The sequence below is a fragment of the Thunnus albacares genome, chromosome 9 (genome assembly GCF_914725855.1).
Source record: "Thunnus albacares chromosome 9, fThuAlb1.1, whole genome shotgun sequence".
Lineage (NCBI taxonomy): Eukaryota > Metazoa > Chordata > Actinopteri > Scombriformes > Scombridae > Thunnus > Thunnus albacares.
Genome location: NC_058114.1, coordinates 23,634,427 through 23,655,084, shown reverse-complemented (window position 1 = coordinate 23,655,084; position 20,658 = coordinate 23,634,427). Strand labels below are relative to the sequence as shown.

The 20,658-nt window shown below is 39.7% G+C and overlaps 1 protein-coding gene across 1 annotated transcript in view; it reads right to left on the bottom strand.

Moving 5' to 3' along the window:
- Nucleotides 1–2,797: 2,797 nt before the first annotated feature.
- Nucleotides 2,798–20,658, bottom strand: part of polrmt (polymerase (RNA) mitochondrial (DNA directed)) — a 50,410-nt gene continuing 32,549 nt past the window's right edge. Inside the window, exons 16-21 of the mRNA XM_044361768.1 lie at nucleotides 14,124–14,176; nucleotides 10,121–10,219; nucleotides 9,696–9,768; nucleotides 7,998–8,089; nucleotides 6,494–6,567; nucleotides 2,798–3,407 (exon numbers count right to left, since the gene is read on the bottom strand). Coding sequence (XP_044217703.1) covers nucleotides 3,358–3,407; nucleotides 6,494–6,567; nucleotides 7,998–8,089; nucleotides 9,696–9,768; nucleotides 10,121–10,219; nucleotides 14,124–14,176 — 441 coding nt within the window. The 3' untranslated portion in view covers nucleotides 2,798–3,357. The remainder of the gene's footprint in view (nucleotides 3,408–6,493; nucleotides 6,568–7,997; nucleotides 8,090–9,695; nucleotides 9,769–10,120; nucleotides 10,220–14,123; nucleotides 14,177–20,658) is intronic.

Genomic DNA, 20,658 nt, shown 5'->3' with positions numbered 1-20,658 from the left:
ACAGTGCTACATGTTCTGCCATTTTAAGTGTTGTAATGGCAGCATTTTAACCCTAACTTCTAACCATCCCACCCTCCCTCTGGCGTGAGTCACAGCTATTGATTGAGCCACTTATACCCTCAGCATCCATCCACCCATTAACGCTCATTGGTGTTGAGCTCAGGTCATGTAGTGCTGTACATTGTTTTTCCAGGCAGCTGTGTGTGTTAGAAGCTGTAAGTTGTGAAATGTGATATGTGAGAAGTATGTGAGATCCTGAGAGCACTTCACAGGAGAGAGCTCTGTCCTTGACAACTGACAACTGACAACTTGAGGAGACAAGGGGTGAGGAGAGACATGCTGGGGCGATGCCTGCTGTAAGGACACCTTGGCTTTGTTTGCTTTCCCATTTAGACGGTAGCACGCACAGTGTAAAGGACACTTTATACAGAGTGAGTTCATTTTTTTTAGTTGAGTTTAAAACAAGTAAGGCAAAAAGAAAATGGAAATTTAGTGTTTAAAAGTGTGATGTGAACATATTGTAGAGCTGCATTAAATATAATAAATATTATATTATCAGTGTGTAGGATTTAATGGCATCTAGCGGTGAGGTTGCAGATCGCAACTAACTGAATACCCCTCCCGTGCAGGAGAGCCTACGATGGCTGTGAAATTTGTGAAAAATGCAAAAGGCCTTCTCTAGAGCCAGTGTGACAGTCAAGAAAAAATATCTGCTGATTTACAGATGTCTCTTTCACAATGTAAGCCTATGGGAAACTGTCTTTTTGGGCCCAATAGCATCACATGATGTTGTAATTACATGGTTTGACCACTATGTCGAATTGGCTTCAAAGCCTGGCGCTGTTCCTGGAGGCTTGGACCCAGTCCCTATGTAGATATAAAGTTCTAAGGTAACAGGATTATACACTAATTAAAACATACTTTTGAATATTATATTCCATTTCTGCAAAGTCTGTTCCACTAGATGCCACTAAATTCTACACACTGCACCTTTAAAGGCACACTACCACAAAATCCAAAAGGGTGACTGTCAATGTTCACACCAAACCAAGTTGTTACCAGTAATGATCTGCTTTGGCTTCTGTGTTTATGATCAAACTGCCCCCCTACCAGTAACTATCAAGAAGTATAATTGAATGACACTTATTATGCTGGTTAGTTTGCCAGCACTGTACATTAGCTTAAGTAAAGAAAGCTCACAAACATGTAGCTACTGTTCTTACTGATACTATTTACTAATATTTTAGGGGCCATGATGCCTGTGACTGCAATTTGAAACTGATTGAAAGTCTTAAAGGAAAATTTCAAAATTTTGGAAATACACTTATTTGCTTTCTTGTTAGACGAGAAGATCAATACCACTCTCATGTCTGTCTCTTAATGATGAAGCTACAGCCAGCAGCCTGACAGCTTAGAAAGACTGGAAACAAGGGGGAAACAGCTGGCAAAATCCACCAACCCCTCATAAAACCATATTGTTTTTAGACTTTGGTTTTTGAACAAGTGAGATATATCGTGTTGATAAGCTAACCAATTGCTGGCAGTAGCTTCATATTTAGCGTGAGAGAGAGTGGTATCAATCCTCTCATCTAACTCTTAGCAAGAAAGTAAATAAGCATATTTCCTAAAATGTGAAACTATTCCTTTAGTACATTCACTGACACCAACTAAACCTCAGTTATTAACATGCCATTAAAGGTCTGCATTTATTTGGAATGTCTGAGAGGAAATCTGATCATTATCAATAATTAGGTAACTTTTCAGAGTAAGTAATTTGGCAGTATTAATGGGCGGTTCTCACAATAAGCACACTGAGCATGAAAAACACAGTTTAAAGAGGATTTCACTTTAAAGTTAATGGGTAATAGATGTAATAATGAAATGTCTGATCAAAGTCACGTCACCTGCATGTCATAAAATACTAAGAGCATCTCCACGTGCACGTTGCCATGCAAATCATCTGAAAACCTACAGTCTAATCAGCGCACTATTTATGCCCCTCGAAGATTATTTCCATTTCATTACATTGTCATTCAGCCAGCTTTGTTTGGCTGAGCCTACATTTGCCTTTGAACATCGACAGCACCTTTTGTCTGAAACTGCTGTAACGTTTCCAGCGATGATCAGATAGCGCTTCTGCTATTTTTACTTCTAGATACGGCACTGGCCCAGAAAAATAAGATCCGAGTTGATTAGTGAAGCCTGCAAACCCTTTGTGGTGCATCTAAAAGGCCTTCATCTCATGATACACAATAGGATTGAAATATGCAGATATAACTAAATAACTGGCTGTCTCATTCATCCTATTTAAGCACACCAAGAATACCAGCGATTTCTTTGAACCATCAAATGAATAACACTCCTCAATTTAGGAGACACATTTATTTTAGGGCAGTTGTCAAGTGCTTAGTCACTCGGAGAAGGTGAGAATCAAGCCTCTTGACTCATCCCTCCACATTTCTCTTTCTCTAATAGTCCTGTATCCCCCATCACAGTAAAGTTCATCTTTCATTCCCTCTAAAATGTCTCTTCTTTAAACTTCTTCAGTGAATCTTGTCAGAGTTGAAATGTTTGAAGATTGTGTCAGAGAGCATCCTGCCATCCAGTGAGTGATAGGATCGATGATTAGGTGGGATAGTAGCAGAGGCAGCTCTGCGCTCTGTAGAGGTCTTCACAGCATGAAAATGAACACCCACCCACGCACGACCACATACGCGCGCGCGCGCGCGCACGCACGCACGCACGCACGCACGCACGCACGCACGCACGCACGCACGCACACACACACACACACACACACACACACACACACACACACACACACACACACACACACACACACACACACACACACACACACACACATCCAATCACTGGCAATTACACTATGCAGGTAGAGCGCCTTGGCTCAGCCTTATCGAGCAGCAGAAGTGTTACTGAATGATGACAAGATTGACACGTGATTCAGTCTACAGTATAGCTTAAGAACATACACACACACATACACATGAATATGGTCTAAGTGTCCATTATAAGAGGTACTTTTCACTGATTGAAGTCTTTAACATTCCCATCCGTTGCTGATTCCCTCATCTTTCGCTTGGATGAGTGTCCCACCCTCCCTCACATCAGCCCAATCAGTCAGTTAATCAGGCGGGTTCACTGTGTGTGAACGACTCCGGTAGTTCCAGCAGCTCCAGCCAGCCTGTGGACCAGGAGGAAGGCAGGGCGCGGCTGGATCAATGCGCTAATGTCTGAGGGAGACGAAGTCAGCCCAGACCCCGGAGCCTGCAGCCTCCCTGCTGCACTCAGTCAATTCTACTCATCTCCCTCCGCTGGCTCGTCCTCACAAGCCTCTCAGCTGAAGAAATAAGTGGATTCTTTCACCTGCTGGAGATCAAAATCACCTAGAGAGGCAAGAGGCAAAGTGTCAGAGCAGGTTTAGGTATGTGGAGAGTAGTTACACAAAGTGAATTACATGTGCAGCAACCTTTAACATAAACATGGCCTTATCATTTTTGTGAATCTATTGTAGCTTTCATTTCCCCAAGTTCTCCACCTGGGAGTATTTTTTTTTTTTAAAGGTATGGTGTGATGTCACATGTTCAATAATTAACCAACTGAATGATTAAATGGAGTTACTGTTAAAACTTTGGCTGATCCAGAATGAAGAACTACGTGAAAAGTTGTTGCAACAGCATTTGTGCATTCCTGGGACACACCTGTACAGGTGTTTTCAGCAGCTGCAGTCATCAAACATCTTGTCATACTTGTGTGGTATGACGCAGTGGCTTCATCTCATGGCACAAGTGGTTTTCCACTGCATTATATTGTTGCATCTAAATTTATCATTATAATGAATTATTGTCTTTTATTTCATTTATGATTCAAATACCTACTTTATTTGGGTTCTGCTGTGAGAGTAGCCCATTGCTAATTATTTAAATACAGCTATCATTAAGGAAGAAGATGATACATTTAAACATATTTTAACAATGATTAATCTATTAATAATCATAAATGTAGTTAATAGTCAGGTAGAGTGATGTCAAACTAGGACGAAGTTTGATCTGTTGTATCTTCGGCCCAGTCTAAGGTCTGAATTACAATCATAAGGAGGAGGAAGAGGAGAAGTTTTTCTTTTCTAAGTAGGTCAAACTCAATACCTTTCATTTTAAATGAGATACAACTTTTTAGTTTTACTGGGCACCTGTACATTTTCTATGAACTTTAATACACCACTTAAATACTAATTTTAGCTCTGGATGAGGGCCTGTCTTGTCTCTGTGCTTTGCCTCTTTGACAGCTGTGCACACCAGCAGGAGCTGCAGCTGAATTATTGAGGAAAGCCCATAAAAAGTTAAGAATGAAAAGCTTACTGGAGCAAGAATATAATGTTGACCTCAATCATCAAACTAATAATTAATCAATACAGCTCTTGTCACAACATAACACATGGGTGGTATTGATATTAACTCTATTTAAAAGCACTTAGTTACCAGAAAATCAGTTTTTCATGAATATGCTCATTCATGCAGCAAGCGTGAATACGGTATATGGTAAATTTTTTGTAGTTGACTATCTTGTACTTTTCACAGTTAAGTTACTGTGTTTTGTGTAAACTTTACTTTCTTTTATATCATGATTTATAAAAAAAATTTAGACAACATCTTTGCATTTTCTGAATATATTTCTGAAGTGTGGAATGGAGGGAAAAAATAACTTGTGATAGATTAAATCCTCATAACTTATGGATTAATGACCATTTATCCATTAACTAAATCAGAAATAATTATAACAGGCTATAAGGGCTGAAACTATTTTCATTATTGATTAATCTGCCAATAATTTTCTCGATTAATAATTTAATTGATTAGTCAAGGAAACATCAAAAACAAGTGGACAGACTTCACAACTTCCCAGAACCCTTCATTTACTAGCAAATCTTCACATTTGAGAAGCTAGAACCAGTAAATATTTAGCATTTTTATTTGAAAAGAAACATTGAAATGATTAATCAATTATCAAAATAGTTGCTATTTAATTCTCATTTGATCTACTAATTGATTTTTTCGACTAATCAAGCCAACTCTAAACTGACACAAACTAGTGCATAAATATAGATTTTGTTTTGTTTTGGTTATGTTTATACATCTATGTCAGGCTGTGTATATATATTTATTTAATTTCTATTATAAGATATCTCATGAAACATTATATGTATTTGTATGAGGTCAACATATTGTGCTGTTAGATGCTGACGAGTATACATATTTGAATCTTCGGATTGTTGTTGAATTATGTGTCTGAATATTTTCGTGAGAGATGTTTCATTTAAATGACATGAAAATAAAACTGAATTCATTCATGGTCAGGTTAAACAAGTTTACACACAGAAACAGAGGAAAGACAGGAGCACACTGAATAACTTACAGCATTTACTGTCCGCACTGACAGCTGCTGTGTTGCCATCAAAGTCAGACTCTAACTGTTGAAATATTAAGTCTCTGCACAATAATGGAAGTTATTCTGTGTGCTCTGCAGCCTCCCCCCCCCCCAACTCTGTGATCATAGATGCACCTGATTCAGCTGATCCCCTGCTGGATTACACATAGTGAAACCTGATTCACCATTTAATAATAAGTTCAGGATCCTTCATGGTGAAGATTATAATGGATTTCAGTCCAGATTCAATGAGACTAGTATTGAACATTGAATACAGCGGGCATTCGGGGACTCACACATACACACACACCCACACACACACACACACTCACACAGAGACAGACACACACACACACACACACACACACACACACTGAGACACACACCCTCAGGAGCACACCTGACTGGTCTCAGCCACATAAGCTGATTATGCAGAAGAGGGACACAATTAACAGTAATCAATTTATACAACCCAGCTGTCAGTGCCAAGCAGACAGTAAGTGTACAGATGGAGATTGTGTGAGGCGGTTTCATAACGGCAAAGCCTTCATCCACCTGACTGACAGAGACGCTGCCTCTGTACCTTCACTGTGGACAACAAAAGACAGACACTACCGGTGGCGTCAAAGGAAAACAGGGAAATCTGGATCTGCTGGTGGCCACACAGGCAGACATAAATACACCAGTCATGACTTAAACTCAAAATTAACTTTTAGCCAAACTCATTAGCTTTTCCTGTTTGAATCAGGAACTAGAGACAATGGGATAAGTGTACAGACAATAAGCACCAACAATTAGCTGTTGTTGTACTGGTACATGTGCCAAAATCACAAAACTCTGAACAGTAATTGCAAGAAACTGCAAGAATGTGCATGAACCCAATTAAATATCACTGAGGACTTTTGCTAACCCCAAACAGAACTTCAGGACATACGGATCCTCTTCTAACCAATTAAGAAGAAAATAACACTGTTTGCTCCCCCCCCCTCCCCCCAAACAATATCCCACCTTTAGTGAGGCCAGACAGCTGCATACTGTACAAACTAACCTGTCTGGGGCACTTTAGCCAGCAGCAGCATCAGCCTCCTGTACTCCTGGTACTTCTTGTTCTTGGCTTCAGCCCTGCAAAGAAGCATAAAAAGTTAACACTTCAGTAACTCCAAGTAGAACATTTTTATGTGTCTAGAAGTTATAAGGGAACTGGACTTTCTGTTTGGAGACGTGCCAAAATTCAGCAAAATGGCTTCGTCTGTTCATTCGACTGACAGTCCCATCAGTTAAACCTCTGCAAGTTTTTTTTTTTCACACCACAATGTCACAGTAGAGTTATTACATATGAGCTGTCTTGCAAGTCAGTTGCCTTTGAATTAGCACTCCTAAATAAATAATTAGTACTTCTAAATGTGATGTTTTTAAGGTGGTGCAACACACTTGTTTGTATGAGGACGTGAGCGGTACACCCAAAAATGACGGACTGCTAATACTGTGAAAAGTTGAATAAAAGTGAACATTATTAGTATATGTATTGATGGATTAGACACTTGTCTTTGTGGCCATTTTCAAAAGGATCCCTCTGTTGTAGAAAAAATCCAGGTTGAGTACACAAACCTTCAAAGCAGTCTAGCTGTCCAACAATGTAATTAATTTGTGAAAAATGTAAGTCTAAAGTCATTGCAAGGCTCCAACAATACAAAATAATCTATTTGTATTAATTTAGGTAGATTTGAAGGTTAAATAATGATTATATTTATTGACCCAGTTACATATTGTGACAAGTGAAAGAACCCAAAATGCCCAACATGTCCAACTCTCTGGTGCCTACAGGAATAAATAATGTGTTTGCAAATCTTAGGGTAAAGTAATGAGTCTGTGTGTGTGTGTGTGTGTGTGTGTGTGTGTGTGAGAGAGAGAGAGAGAGAGAGAGAGGGAGAGAGAAAGACAAAGAAGGCGAGTGCTGCTGTGGAGTAAAGCCTGTAGAGAAAGTGTCCAATTATCCCAAATAGAAAAACACTGTCAGATGATGGGCATAACCCAGCCTGGGGCCAGAAAGACACACGCAGGGTGAGAAAATCATTTGATATCTAACGTCACAGACAAGTTGAGGGAAAAACTCTGGCACGCTAATATAACTTTTACAGTCTTATAACCTTTTACTGTGTTATGATGTGTGTATATGTCGGTGTCGCGTGTTCAATGTATTATGGCTTTTGTCTACCCTATAAAAGTCCATAAAGATCAATTTGTGTAGTAAAAAGCAAACAGGCAGAGATTAACGGCAATGATGGACAGAAAAAGAAGGAGAGGTTGCAGATGGACGGACTAAATGGAAAATATGGAAAACTTGTGACTTACATAATATATTGCTAAAATCTAGACACGAGAATAATAATTTGCATCTGATTAGAAGATTACATTAATAGTTTTTTTATTTCTATTATCATAAGATGAACAACCACATCATTGTTCCTGACATGTTGGGTGTGTATGTGTGTGTGTGTGTGTGAGGGTGCAAATTCAAACGTGTTCCTGCTTGCAGGTGTGTGAACACTCACGGGAGTCCGGTGCAGTATTTGTGTAGCAGGAAGTTGGACAGCTCTTGAAGGATCGGCTGGCTGTGCAGTGCGACAAACTGTTCCCGACAGACCTGACAGGAGGAGGAAGAGGCGGAGAGAAGTGTACTTTGACTTACTTGGGTCCAAATACTTGACCGATGGATGGAGGTGTAGGGGAAAGGGATGAAAAGGAGAGTAAGAGAAGACAAATGACGAGCATCGGGACTTTCACCATATCAGGCAAATGGCTAATCTCCCAGATCTTAAACATCAGTCCCTTGGCTGTATGTCTTCTCCATTCCTGCTTGAATTTTACTATGAGAGAAGAATGGAGGGCATAGAGTGACAGTATAACACCTGTGGAAAGGAAACTGCTCTTATTTTCTGTACTTGTTGCATGTTATCAGGAATGATATTGATGGGTTTCCCATTTGCAAACATCTGAGGATGTGCACATAACACATGAACTGAGAAAAAACAGCTGTACAGTGTCAGTATATACAGAGTTTGACACTAGAAGGCTGTTTTCATATTAATTTGCTGAAAATGGAAAGTTTCTCTGTGCTCATTGTAAATCCCATTTTTAAAAGGGGTGAGCTTATGAGCAGGATTTGTGACATCACAACTAGTTTGGAAGCCAATCCTGGTCCAATATTCAACTTACACAAGTGTGATGTGGAAACCTGAAGCTTTACAGCGATGTAGGAGGCATCTTGTGTCCAGCAGTTACACTTTTAAAGCGAAACATTTTTTGCATATTCATAGATTCTGCAATTTTTAATGAGGGAGAAGGAGTAGATGTCTAACTCAAGGCATGCTGGGAAAGTCTCCTGCCCCTTGTGACCCAGAGCAGGGTAGGCAGGTCAGAAAATGGATAAACGGAGGAAGGATCAGTTGCCATTCAAATAAAGTCCTCCTTCATGTGCTTAGGTGTTGACTAATATATCTACGTAATACCCTTCCTCCCCCGCTGTGTTCAATTACCTGTGTGATGAGGAAGATGTAGACTCACGCATCAAGAGACAGAGAATATGAGAATAAATGTACTGAGAGGGAACTGCTTCATTGGTTGCAACTCCTCTGAGATTGGGTGAAGACATAAAACTGTGGCTGTGCTCTAAAGCTACATCTACAGAAAATTGGGGCTTTATGGTAATTTGATCCATTTTATTCTACACCGTGTCTCAGTCTGGGTCTGTTGACAAGCTAGTCTCACCAGGCAGGGGCAGACAGTCATTTATTCAGCACAAGAGGCTTTGTCTGATGGTGCTACCTGCAGCTAGCAGCTGATAAATATATGAAGCAGCCATGATATGTAGTTTGTTTTACTGGCATCGCTGAGCAGATGCTTCTACCTTAATGGAAACACTAGTCATAGATGCTAAACATTATTTTTTATCACTAGCATCCACTGGAAAAGTGCTAAAACAAGTTCAGTTCTCAGTGATTTTTCTGTTCCATTTCACAAAAATGAATTGAAAAGGAGCCTGAATGTAAAGGCGAGAGAGAGACAGAACAATCGACTCACATGTGCCACTTTTAGCCTCAGTTCATCAGCAAAAAGAGGAGAATATTAAACCGCGGTGATATATGATCAGACAGGATGGAAACAGCTGTGAAAGGATGATTTGGACGAGGAATGGTGAAAGAATCTAGACAAGTGGGAGGGAAAAAAAGGGTTGTACTGTAATTGAATACCTTGTTCATGGTGTCCACAGTGAGGGCGTGTGTCCAGAAACAGTCGTGGACCGAGACGAATGTCAAACCAGCACTAGGAGGACACAAGAGGAGAGAGTTCATGTGCAGAGATTGAAAGCAGAAGAAAGGAGAGTAGACAATGACATTAAAAATAAGTAGATTTTGATTAAAAAAAAAAAAGGTGTAATAATTGCTAAAACCATAGCGGACATTCATTCAAAGCGAGTGTGAGTTCCATCAACACCTGTCAAGAGGCCAGTTCTGTGAAATGAGCTTATATTACAAGGCATATCATACAACACCCATCTGAGGTGATAATTCCATTCTCAAAGTTAGCTGAGGTCATGCATACATGGAGAGTCAATGTCAGGAGCATACAGTATTACATATTATTATTCTGCAAAGACATCCTATATCACTGATACCTGTAGCAGTGGAGCGAAGTCAGCATCATGTGTGTGGAGTCCAGAGAGTGGATGAAGTTTGGTGGGAAGGCATTCTTCTGTTTAACTGTGTCTGGCCTCCTGAGAAGAGACAGAAAGCCAAGAAGATATATAAATATATATATATATATAAAAAAAACAGTTCTGTACTTTCTGTAATGGTTCCTGTACTTTGATGCTTTCTAATATCATGGGATGTTTCAGCCAAGCCAAGTCTGAAGTGGCCTCATTATGAACTGTGCTGGCAGATGGTTAGAAATTCTACATTTTTAATTTCTTTTTACATTTGTGCACTTCTTGGAAGAAAGTATTTTAGACAGCGCATGTGTTTTTAACCATCAAATAAAAACCAGTCTTCCCTCGAGGGTGCTTTTAAGTCTAAGTTAGAGTAAATGTGATGTAAAATACATTGTAGAGCGTCTTTATCAAACAATATTGACACATTTCTGAGTGAAACAGGATATGTATGGGGAATTATTATGAGTGGGGTTTAAATGAAACCCTTTACATGTGATTGGATCCATCAAAAGTGTCAGTTACCTAGTGATACAGTGTGATATGGAGATGTAGAGGACTGTTGGCCTCCACCCACACCTCCCTCACCCTGAGGTCAGGAGGTGGAGTACGAGGGAGAACAACGTAAAGCAAAGTCTGATTCTTTAGAAATGTAAACAAACTTTTGTTATTTGAGATCCAAATGCACCTCTGACCCATGATATCCCTCTGCTGGCTACTATAGCATCACCCAGCAGCTAATGGTCAAGTGCAACTTTATACGATGGGTGTGGTTAGCTAGTCGCCTCGAAGCACTTTCGATTGGATAAATGTATATACACGTACAAGTTCAAGACGAGTCATTAAAAAAATATTATTATTGCATATATTATACATTTTACAAGAGGATAACTGATTTTGATTAAAAAAAGGACTCAAAAAAGACTTTTTGACTCTTGGGTTTTATCATGGATTAAACAAACGAGATATGTCGCATTAATTAGTGAGCTTTAGAGGTGCTAGTAGCTGGACTTTGTTACCAGGCTAGCTGTTTCCAGTCTTTGTGCTTAGCTAAGCTAATCAGCTGCTGGCTGAAGCCTTATATTTACTGTACAGATATGAGAGCGGTATCAATGTTCTCATCTAACTCACTGACAAGCGCACAGGTGATTTAACTTATTTCCGCTGAATAGAGGTCTTCTCAGGACTGTGCGTGGGTGTGTACCGACTGCACATTTCCCTCACTCTTCTGTTCTTATTGGTATACAGAGTCTAGTGACCTCATGTAATTCCCAGCATGGCTCCGCCTAGCTATGACTTAAGTGGAGATATAATCAGTCAGAGTCAATGAAAACATCTGCCTATAACACAGGGACATGTATTTTTTTTTATTTCACTGCGTCTTTGATTTTCTCGTATTTTCTGATGGTCAGATGCTGATACGGGAAAGTCTTATTAGTAGTAATAATCTAACCACAAATAGAATATAATTACATTAGCAAGGAAAGTAATTAATAACAATATTAATGGCTGCATTATTTATATTATTAGACACACTTCCCCTGTTATGACATGTCAAAATGACTGCTGTGAAGGCCTGTCTGTGTGCATGGATTTCAACATAAATATTTATTTTCTACTACTGTATGTGACCCCTGGGGGACTCCGTGGCTCCACGCTTTTTTAAACAATATCATAAGAGCATACAAACACAGAAGTGATATAAAGAAATAGTACAAGGTAATAGTAATGCAATGTTACTGCTGCTGACTATATAACTGGTTGTGAAAAAAAGCATTCTCCCAATCTGTATCCCCATATTCCCATTACCCTGAGCCTGTGCCATTCAAATCCTCTGGGCTGCCACAGACCAGAACGCTCCTCTAATGGGAATGGAGACAGAGCGGAGAGAGTCTGGGCCAAACCCAAAGCTAAAACACACACACATTCACACCAGGCACACACTATGCCTGTCTGTCAGTCTCGTTTTCCCTTCTGTCCATTTTATTTTTGGCTTAGAAATGTTTTTATAAGAGTCCTTTTAGCCCTGCTGTTTGGGCTTGAGCTACACAGAAACTAGATTCCTGCAAATTATTTGCAGCACAAAAATTGTCTTTTTCTTTTTCCTTTCTCTGCCATGTCTCTCTCTCTCTCACACACACACACAAAACAAATATGTCACCTTTAAGTCCCATAGGCCTGGCTGACTGGGAAGGTGCAAAGTCAGTACTCTAAGGGTTAGCATAGCTCTCTGAAGTGTAACCACTGTCCCTATGGAGCACATGACTAGGCAGAGGGTTCACTCCATGTCACAAGAGATATTGAATGTTGGCATAGGACTTTGCATTTCATATTTTTTCCACTGCAGTTTAGAGGCATTCCTCTCAAGACGAGGGGGAAAGAAGAAAAAGCGAGAAAAAACAGGGTTTGAAGGTTGTCACTACTCCGTTTGCACTTTTATTTACATATATAATTCTGGACAAGCTTTTTTTTAGAATGTTTAATTGCATTAAGTGCAGTTGTGTGTGTCTGTGGATATGCATGCATGTTGTAGGGAGAGGCTGAAGAAAATCAGCCATGGCAATTGTGTCAAATCTGGCTCTTAATGTCAGCCTGTGAAACACTGATGCATTCTCTGACAGCAAATCTCAGGCTTTGGCCTTTCTAAGCAGCATCCTGGCCCCTCTCTCCTCCAACTTCCTCCCTCCCTGCTTTGGCTGCTGTTTCAGTATTCACGCGGCTGGATCTGTGGTGCACTGTAGATGTCAGACTGAGGTAGACGGCTGTCAGTCTTCGTCATCTCTGTCTCCAGTGCTTTCATTCCATCTTTCCACACCTAGTCTTCATCACTGTCTCTCATTCTGTCTCTTTCTGTCCTTTGCTCACCTCTATCATCCTTCCTCTGTCGTCTCTGTAAAAACTCCATCTACACGTTTTTCTCTCTCGCCTCACCACCATGGCAGTCATTCACACATCCCCAACACATCCCAGTATTTTCGGAGAAGACTACAGATCATGGTTTTCTTTCTCCCAAAAGGTCAGATATCATCTACTGAAGTGGACTACCACTCAGTAAGTCATGGCCCATTAAGGCACAGACAAAACAGCAATCTCAACCTCATCTATCTGCATTAAATAGTATAACGTTTCTGTCATTTGTCATCTGTGCACTGCAGTAAAATAAATACAAACTTATCTCTTTAAGCCACCCAGGGGATGAAACCCTACTGTACTTAACATGCATCTTTAATAATTTTGGGAAGCGTTTTCTCTATTAATTAGATTGTTGTTGAACTATCACTATTTTTATTAACACTTTCTTCCCATTACAAAATAAATACATAATCCCCCTCCCTTTTTTTTTAGTTAATGAGGTATTTTGGCAGTAAAATGACTTTTCATTATAATGCAGATCTATAAATGACACTTCTTCACAAAGCAGTTTAAACTACTTTTTTTAAAAAACTAATTTCTGTTCGCAAAGTCCCAGTTCAACTTCTTACAATTGAAAGTGGGATTGCTAGTCTTTCAAAGAAGTTTCACTTCACACTACTGGATATTTTATGACAGTTACATCCGAGTTTGAGTGGGCAATTAGTGAAAATATCCACTGGAGACAGTGCTTTGTGCAGCTGATATTAGTGAAAATGTAAGCTAATTGCCTCAGGAGAGCTCTACTTTCTACTCCCAATTACCTCTTAAAGTTAAATAGAAAGTTGTCAAATGGTCTGAAGCTACATTTTGAAAACTTGTGATTGCAAAAGGCAATTTCAGAAAAAAAGACTTGTTGTAAATACATTTTCTCTTACCAACTGTCCCCTGTCCTTGTTCCAGGTCACTAATATCAGACTAACTGGTGACATTTCAGCATAAAATGTCAATGAGCACCATGAGAGCCAACCATGATGTAACATTACATGTGCTGTGGGTCGGTGTTAGTATGAGAGCGGAGAACCAGAAGTAGAAACCGATGTTGGATACAGAAACTTACTCTTTGGTGTCATGGCTGATCTGGAGGTTGATATGTTGCATGGTACTCTTCAGCTGGAGAGGCACAACAAAGACAAAGAAATGAAAGAGTTAATAACCTCACTTCCATCACATTGATGATGACCTGAAGTCCAGACACAACTCTTGACTCAAATGTGTTATTCAAAAAAAAAAAAAAAAAAAAAAAAGAGTTCCATGATTTCATTGCATACCACAAACCTGCTGAACTTTCAGATTCTAGTCAAGATTGCAAAGTTTGTAAAGGTTTTAAATACACCAGGCTGAAAGGAAATTGGTATGAAATGATAACATATTTACTGTTGAGATTTTCAAGCTAATGTATCGATGTAACTATGACGTTTTAATATTTCTCTTTGCCTCAGGATGATATACTTTGATTTCGACAAAGTGATAGAACAAGAGGACAAAAAATGTAACACTGTCATATAGCATGAAAAAAACATGTTTTCTAACTCTAATAAAACCCGAATGCACAAGAGAAAACACGCTTGGTAACACACAGACACATCTATCCACGTTACATTTTCCTGCTGCTTATCTAGGTCAAGGACGGTGTGGTAACAAGGGCTCAGGTAGCACAGAAACTCAACACATAGCTATTTGACCCCTAACAGCTGTGAATCTGCTTTACTATTTTTTTTCTGCTTTACTTTTACTATATTATTAGACAGATAAAAAAAATTCAAACTGGGATTAATGGTTATTCTATCATTTTTTATTTAACCATGTATATGAAGAGTTATTTTACAGCATCCTACAGTATGTTTGCATGTTTTAGTGGACATTGGCTCAAACACTGATGCAAGGCAGCTACATTGTGCGGAAATGAAATGAGGACTTTATTTCCTGGAAACCTGTCTCTTGTCACTGTCACCTAGAAACCAGTGAGTCTTTAATGGTGACCTTATTCTGCAAAAGTAAGTGTAAATAAAACCCCAACCAATAAGCCATCACAGTTTTTTTTTAAGAAATCCCCTTTTCTGTTTCTGCTTTAATGATGTCTTCTGTTTATAGTTAGAATAATCTCTAGCTGTTATGTCCCACCCTGACATCTTGTTTCGATAGGAATTAGCAAACATCACATTAAGGAAGTAAATATACTATTTAATGGAGACATGAAGTGGCTATTTAGATTATCATCTGTTCTCACATCACACACACACTCAAATGCATCTACATACACATCCACACATAGACAGGGCAGGAAATAGAGCTAGTTCATAGTGACGCACTTTCACCATTAATAGGTAAGAGATACAAAAGTGAGGATGAGAGTGAAAAAAGAAGACTATGAAGGAGGGAAAGCTGCATCAAAAAAATGTAGTTTCCGGTGAGGCACCAAGAGTATGCCACAGAATTACGGCTCATTAAAAGTAGGTGGCCATCAGCCATCATGACTCATGATTTGATTAGATTTGATTAATTGAGGAAAAACTCAAAGAGGGGAGGTGGCACAGAGCACACATGAATGGAACATATTAACTCTTCAATTAAACAATCTCTGCTATTTCTTTAGATGAGAAAACCCCTTGTATAGGACCATTATCCACTTAACTGTAATAACTAACCATCGGTGCAAAAGGAAGGATAAATTAAGCACAGCGAGCTATTTGCCAGTATGCACACTGTGAAGGCATCAGGCAAATGCCTCCTTGTGAGCCTGCTATCTTCTTTATTCAGTCATTTTTATCATGTTCCCTAAGACCAAAACCACAGCCTTTACTGACAGTTGTTCCTGGTGGAGAAAAGACTTAGTGCTCTAATCTCCAGAGCCTTGAGGGTCCGTCCACTCAGCCGTGCCAAGGCATCTGTGGTGGGGCAGTCTTTCTCTGACCCTTGGAACCATGCCTGGGTGGGAAAGACAGGCTACTATCAGGGAAGAGATATGACTGGCAACAGGCGGCCAACTTCTCGTCAATGCGAGCACATTCCATTAGTCTGTTTACCTTGCGTTCAGCTTACGCTAATGTATCTTAGTTCAGGAAAACACATATCTGTCCAAAGAAGAAATACAGTCCTTTTTACAATGACGGGAAGCAGCTTTGATGGGTAAATGTTTTACTCTGAATAATCAGTGTGCTTTTAAAAAGTCATTAGACATCATTACTGGTAGTTACTGTTCAGAACAGGATTTACCCACGGTGATATGAATGAATAGAAAATGTGTTTGTTCCCATTTATTAATGGGTTCACAAGGGGGAAGATTTGCATTCAGTTTGTTCTTTTTAGGTCAAATACAAGGAATTACATCACAAACAGGCAAAATAAAGAGAAACAAATCAATTGGTGGTTCGGTGGTTAGAACTGAGCCTTTCAGCGTGGGGTATACATGCATTTGTGTGGGTTTTTTTTAGTCTAAATTGCCCATACTACAGATTGCACCCCGCCTCTCATCTACAGCAATGCATGCTGGGATAGGCTTTAGCCCTACAGCAAGTCAGAGAAAGATAAGCTAAGAGTTAATAGATGGATAAATATAAATCAATTTTTAGTGTGCTCTATACCGCCAATTTCACACATTTTCCAAATTTGTTGTCTTCAGGAGAGGACTGCATGACCACTATTATTCTGACACCAATTGGAACCTTTAATAACATGTCAGGGCTCGACATTAACTTTTTGACAAGTAAATTTACGTTTCACTTGTCCAGACACAAGAGTCACTTGTCTGGGTAAAAATGACACAGTAGAGAAGCTAAAGACACTCTAGCTTCCGTTTAACTGGACTTTAATGTTAGAGAAATAACAAGTGTGCATCCTGCTATTAGTTTAGTTATAAAATTGTGCACCACGCAGCGTTTCTCCTACCTAGAGTCAAGTCTCTTAGAGTCAAGCACACTGGGTGGTAGAGGAAGTTGTAATATTGTCTGGTTCAAAAGTAGTTTAACCAACTTTGCTATTTCATTATGATATATTATTGTTAGTCATTCACATTGGTAAAGGTTGAACATGAAATATAAATATGATTATATTACACTGAGGTTACTTATGCCCTAGGCCTGAAAAAAACGTAAATGTTATTATTATTTATTGGTCAAAACATATTCTGTAAAATGTACATCTACAGTACTTACTGACTGTCAGCATATGAAAGGGAACGGGTTGTCTGGTTGCATGATGGGTTCTTTTGATAAATGTGTGCTAGACTCACTTACAGTTACAGTGACTGGAGGAATAAATGTAGTGTGGGGTGCTGAGCAAAACTGGGGAGAGACTCAGCAGCGAGAAATTTCTCTGTTCTCTGTTTAGGAGTGACTGCGATTGTAACTAAAATGAGAATAGCTGATCCACCTTAAAGGTCAGACCACCTTACTGTAAGTGAGCCTGATCAGGTTAGGCTAACCCATTGTTGCTAACTTTGGGGCTAACCCCCTTCACTTTAATCAGCAGGTGGCAAGCAAGACACGGGGACTTGGCTTGGGTCTTGAGGAGTTGTACCATTTATTCACTGACAAATAGCCTAAACTGTACATATACTGCACTGCTGCATTCACAGCTACACTGCTAACTTCATACTCTGCTCCGGTCGCTAGCTTCACTGTCTCTCTCTCTCTTTCTCTCTCTCTCTCTCTCAACCGCACACTCGCTATGCACACAACCTACGCACTGAGCTATCCCACTCTGAGTTGGACGTATCGTGGGGAAAACATTAGTTTCAAATTGGTATTCTTAAATTATTCATTTAACTAAATAGCCAAGTAATGAATGGCACATAACGTGAGGACACACTGTTTTTTTGTTTGTTTGTTTATGACTTAACTTGTCCGGTGGGGCAAGTAAATTTCTCTTCCACCTGCCCTACAAAAAATCGGCTTGTCCCAGACAAGCAGACAAGCCTTATTGTTGAGCCCTGCATGTGTTTGGTGCTAATGTACAGCTTCTTTATTTGATCTCGCTTGCCTCTCTGTGGTATGAACACTGAGGACACAGAGAGTCTTTGAAGTGCACACTCCTCTGCAATTCTAACTCTTCTCCATTCAGCCTCTGATTCTATAATGACCTCCTGGAAAGCTGGAAACCAAACATTTCGTGTGGGATGCTCTCTTGGGTGCCGTGAAGGTTTTAGGAGGAGAGAAACATCTTGCGGGCCATGATGGGGAGGTACTTTCACACGTTTGAAATGGAAAAAAGCACCTCAGAGCTGAATTACAGCGTGCTATTTCAATAATTCTGGTTATTGATTTTTAGCAGAGAAAGCATTAAAAAAACTGCTGAGCTGGAAATCGGGGCATCAAGACCTCCATTTATAACGACATCAGGTGACACTTTTTCAAACTGGTCCACTGACATATTGACAGAGTGCTCTAGATGAGTTTTAATTGAATATAAGGCTTACAGCTGTGAATGAATGTCTCCATATTGCAGTAAAATCACCATAGGCGCTGTCAAGTGTTCTAATAGTTGTTCCATCATTCAGTTTTCAACTTAGATGACCTTAAAACTTCAGCCTGTCTGTTATTTTTAAAGGAAAGACACGTATTTGATCTTGCTCAGCATTGAGATTTCATGTAACTACATTGATTCACATTATTTATACCACAGTTTTTCATCACTAATTAGGTGGTGCAACTCACAATTATTTTCAATATCCATTCATCTGTGATCATTTTCTTGATTAATTGATTAGTTGTTTGGTCTATAGAATGTCAAAAATGGTGGAAAATGTTGGTCAGTTTCCAAAAAAATTGTTTCCATCTCCATCTTTTTTCCTGTTGATCAACTAATCATTGCAGCTCTATCACTAACAATTTTTCATTATTGATTCAACTGTCGATAACTTTTCTCTTTTCTTTATCCAATGTGATATTTAACTTCACATTTGAGAGGCTCAAACCAGAGAATATCATTATTCAATGATCAGAATTGTTTCCATTAAATTTTCTGTCAGTTGACTGATCAATTAATGAATTAACTGATTCAACTCTACATTACGATGATACAAGAAAAAAACTCAGAGGTGCTTTATTGATAATAAGGCAGCATTTATGTAGACTGCACTTCTCTGTACTTAATATTTCTATGACAGCCACATCCTTATGAAATTATTAGCTGCATGAATAAAAAAAAAGGCACAGTATAAAGGGATTAAAGTGACAGGTGTTCACATGGATGGAAGTGTATTAACGCTATGTTCAGGGAGCCAGCAAGCTGCTAGGTTTAGTGGTTCTAGTTGATTGCTTGAAGGTCGCTGCGTGATGAATGACAGAATCGCACAATTATCAAGAAATGGTTTTAAAATAGAAGTGCGGTGTGGTAAAACCCCATTAGTTTCTGCCATGGCTTCTATCTCATCCATCATTTCTCTAGGCGGACTTCGGGGGAGATCTGTCCATCATTTTCCTCTTTACATCCCCTCTTGGTGTCCTAACAGGTTTGAGAGAGGAGAAGGAGAATTTGTGACGTAAAAAGAGAGGGTGAGGGTGAATGAAATGGAGGTTACCTTTGGTGTGAGTAATGGACTGCCACGCTGTAAATGAGGCCACTACCGTAACACTGTACTACTGTTCATTATAATGCATGCGTGCATGATCTGTGTACAAGACCTGACACAAACCCTGAGGCTGTGATGAATGACAACTTGGCTAAGCCTGCTGTGTGTCTGTGGGGAATAAGCTGGTGTAGTCTAAATCATCTGAGAGCTGCACTACAGATGGTCATGGATACAACAACCATCAGTAACCACATAAAAGCCAAGTTGCTAAGAGGGGAATCCCAATTCATCACCTAGTGGCTAATAACACACGTCTCATCTATTCAAGTGGAAGCAGTTCTCCTTTACACCCCACACCTCCCCTCTCTCTCTGCTGTTCCGGGGTACCTGGTCCTCTACCTCGCCTCTTCCTTTGAAGACAGATGAAGACAGCTGCAGACTCATAGTCACACACACACACACACACACACACACACACACCCCTGAGTCTTGCCACACTTCCACTGACCTTTTCCAGACACTCTTTCTTCCAAACTTTCTTTTTCTGCCTCTCGGGGATGTCCTTGAAACTCAAACTGCATTTATTATTTCACCTCAAAATGCCACAAGATTCTGCAAGATCAACGAAACACCATGCAACCCCCGGGAACGGCTCGCTCCTGTTCCAAGGCAAAAGGAGCCACGGAGGGCATCATGTCGACATTTAGAGATAAATAGTTCCCCGGAATTTGAATGAAAAGCAGACTCATTCTGATTGTAGAGACTTTCACCAACTCTGCTGTAATCCTGCTTCTATACAAAGGAAACGTAAGCCAGACGGACAGAAGGAATCATCTGTTTAGCAAGGTAGCAACACAAGACTGGAATAGAATCAAAAATCTTTAAACAAACTAACTGGGTTTGTTATTAGTAACAAAGATCTTTTAAAAAAACATTTATTTAAAAGGCATTCATTTTGTAGACAGATTGTTGACAGTGCTCTATTTCGGCACTTAGTGCACACACCAAGGAATTCAACCCAATCCAGAATTTGTGGCTGGACTTGTGGAAAAAAGGCTGGTTCACTCACAATCCCCAAGCAACC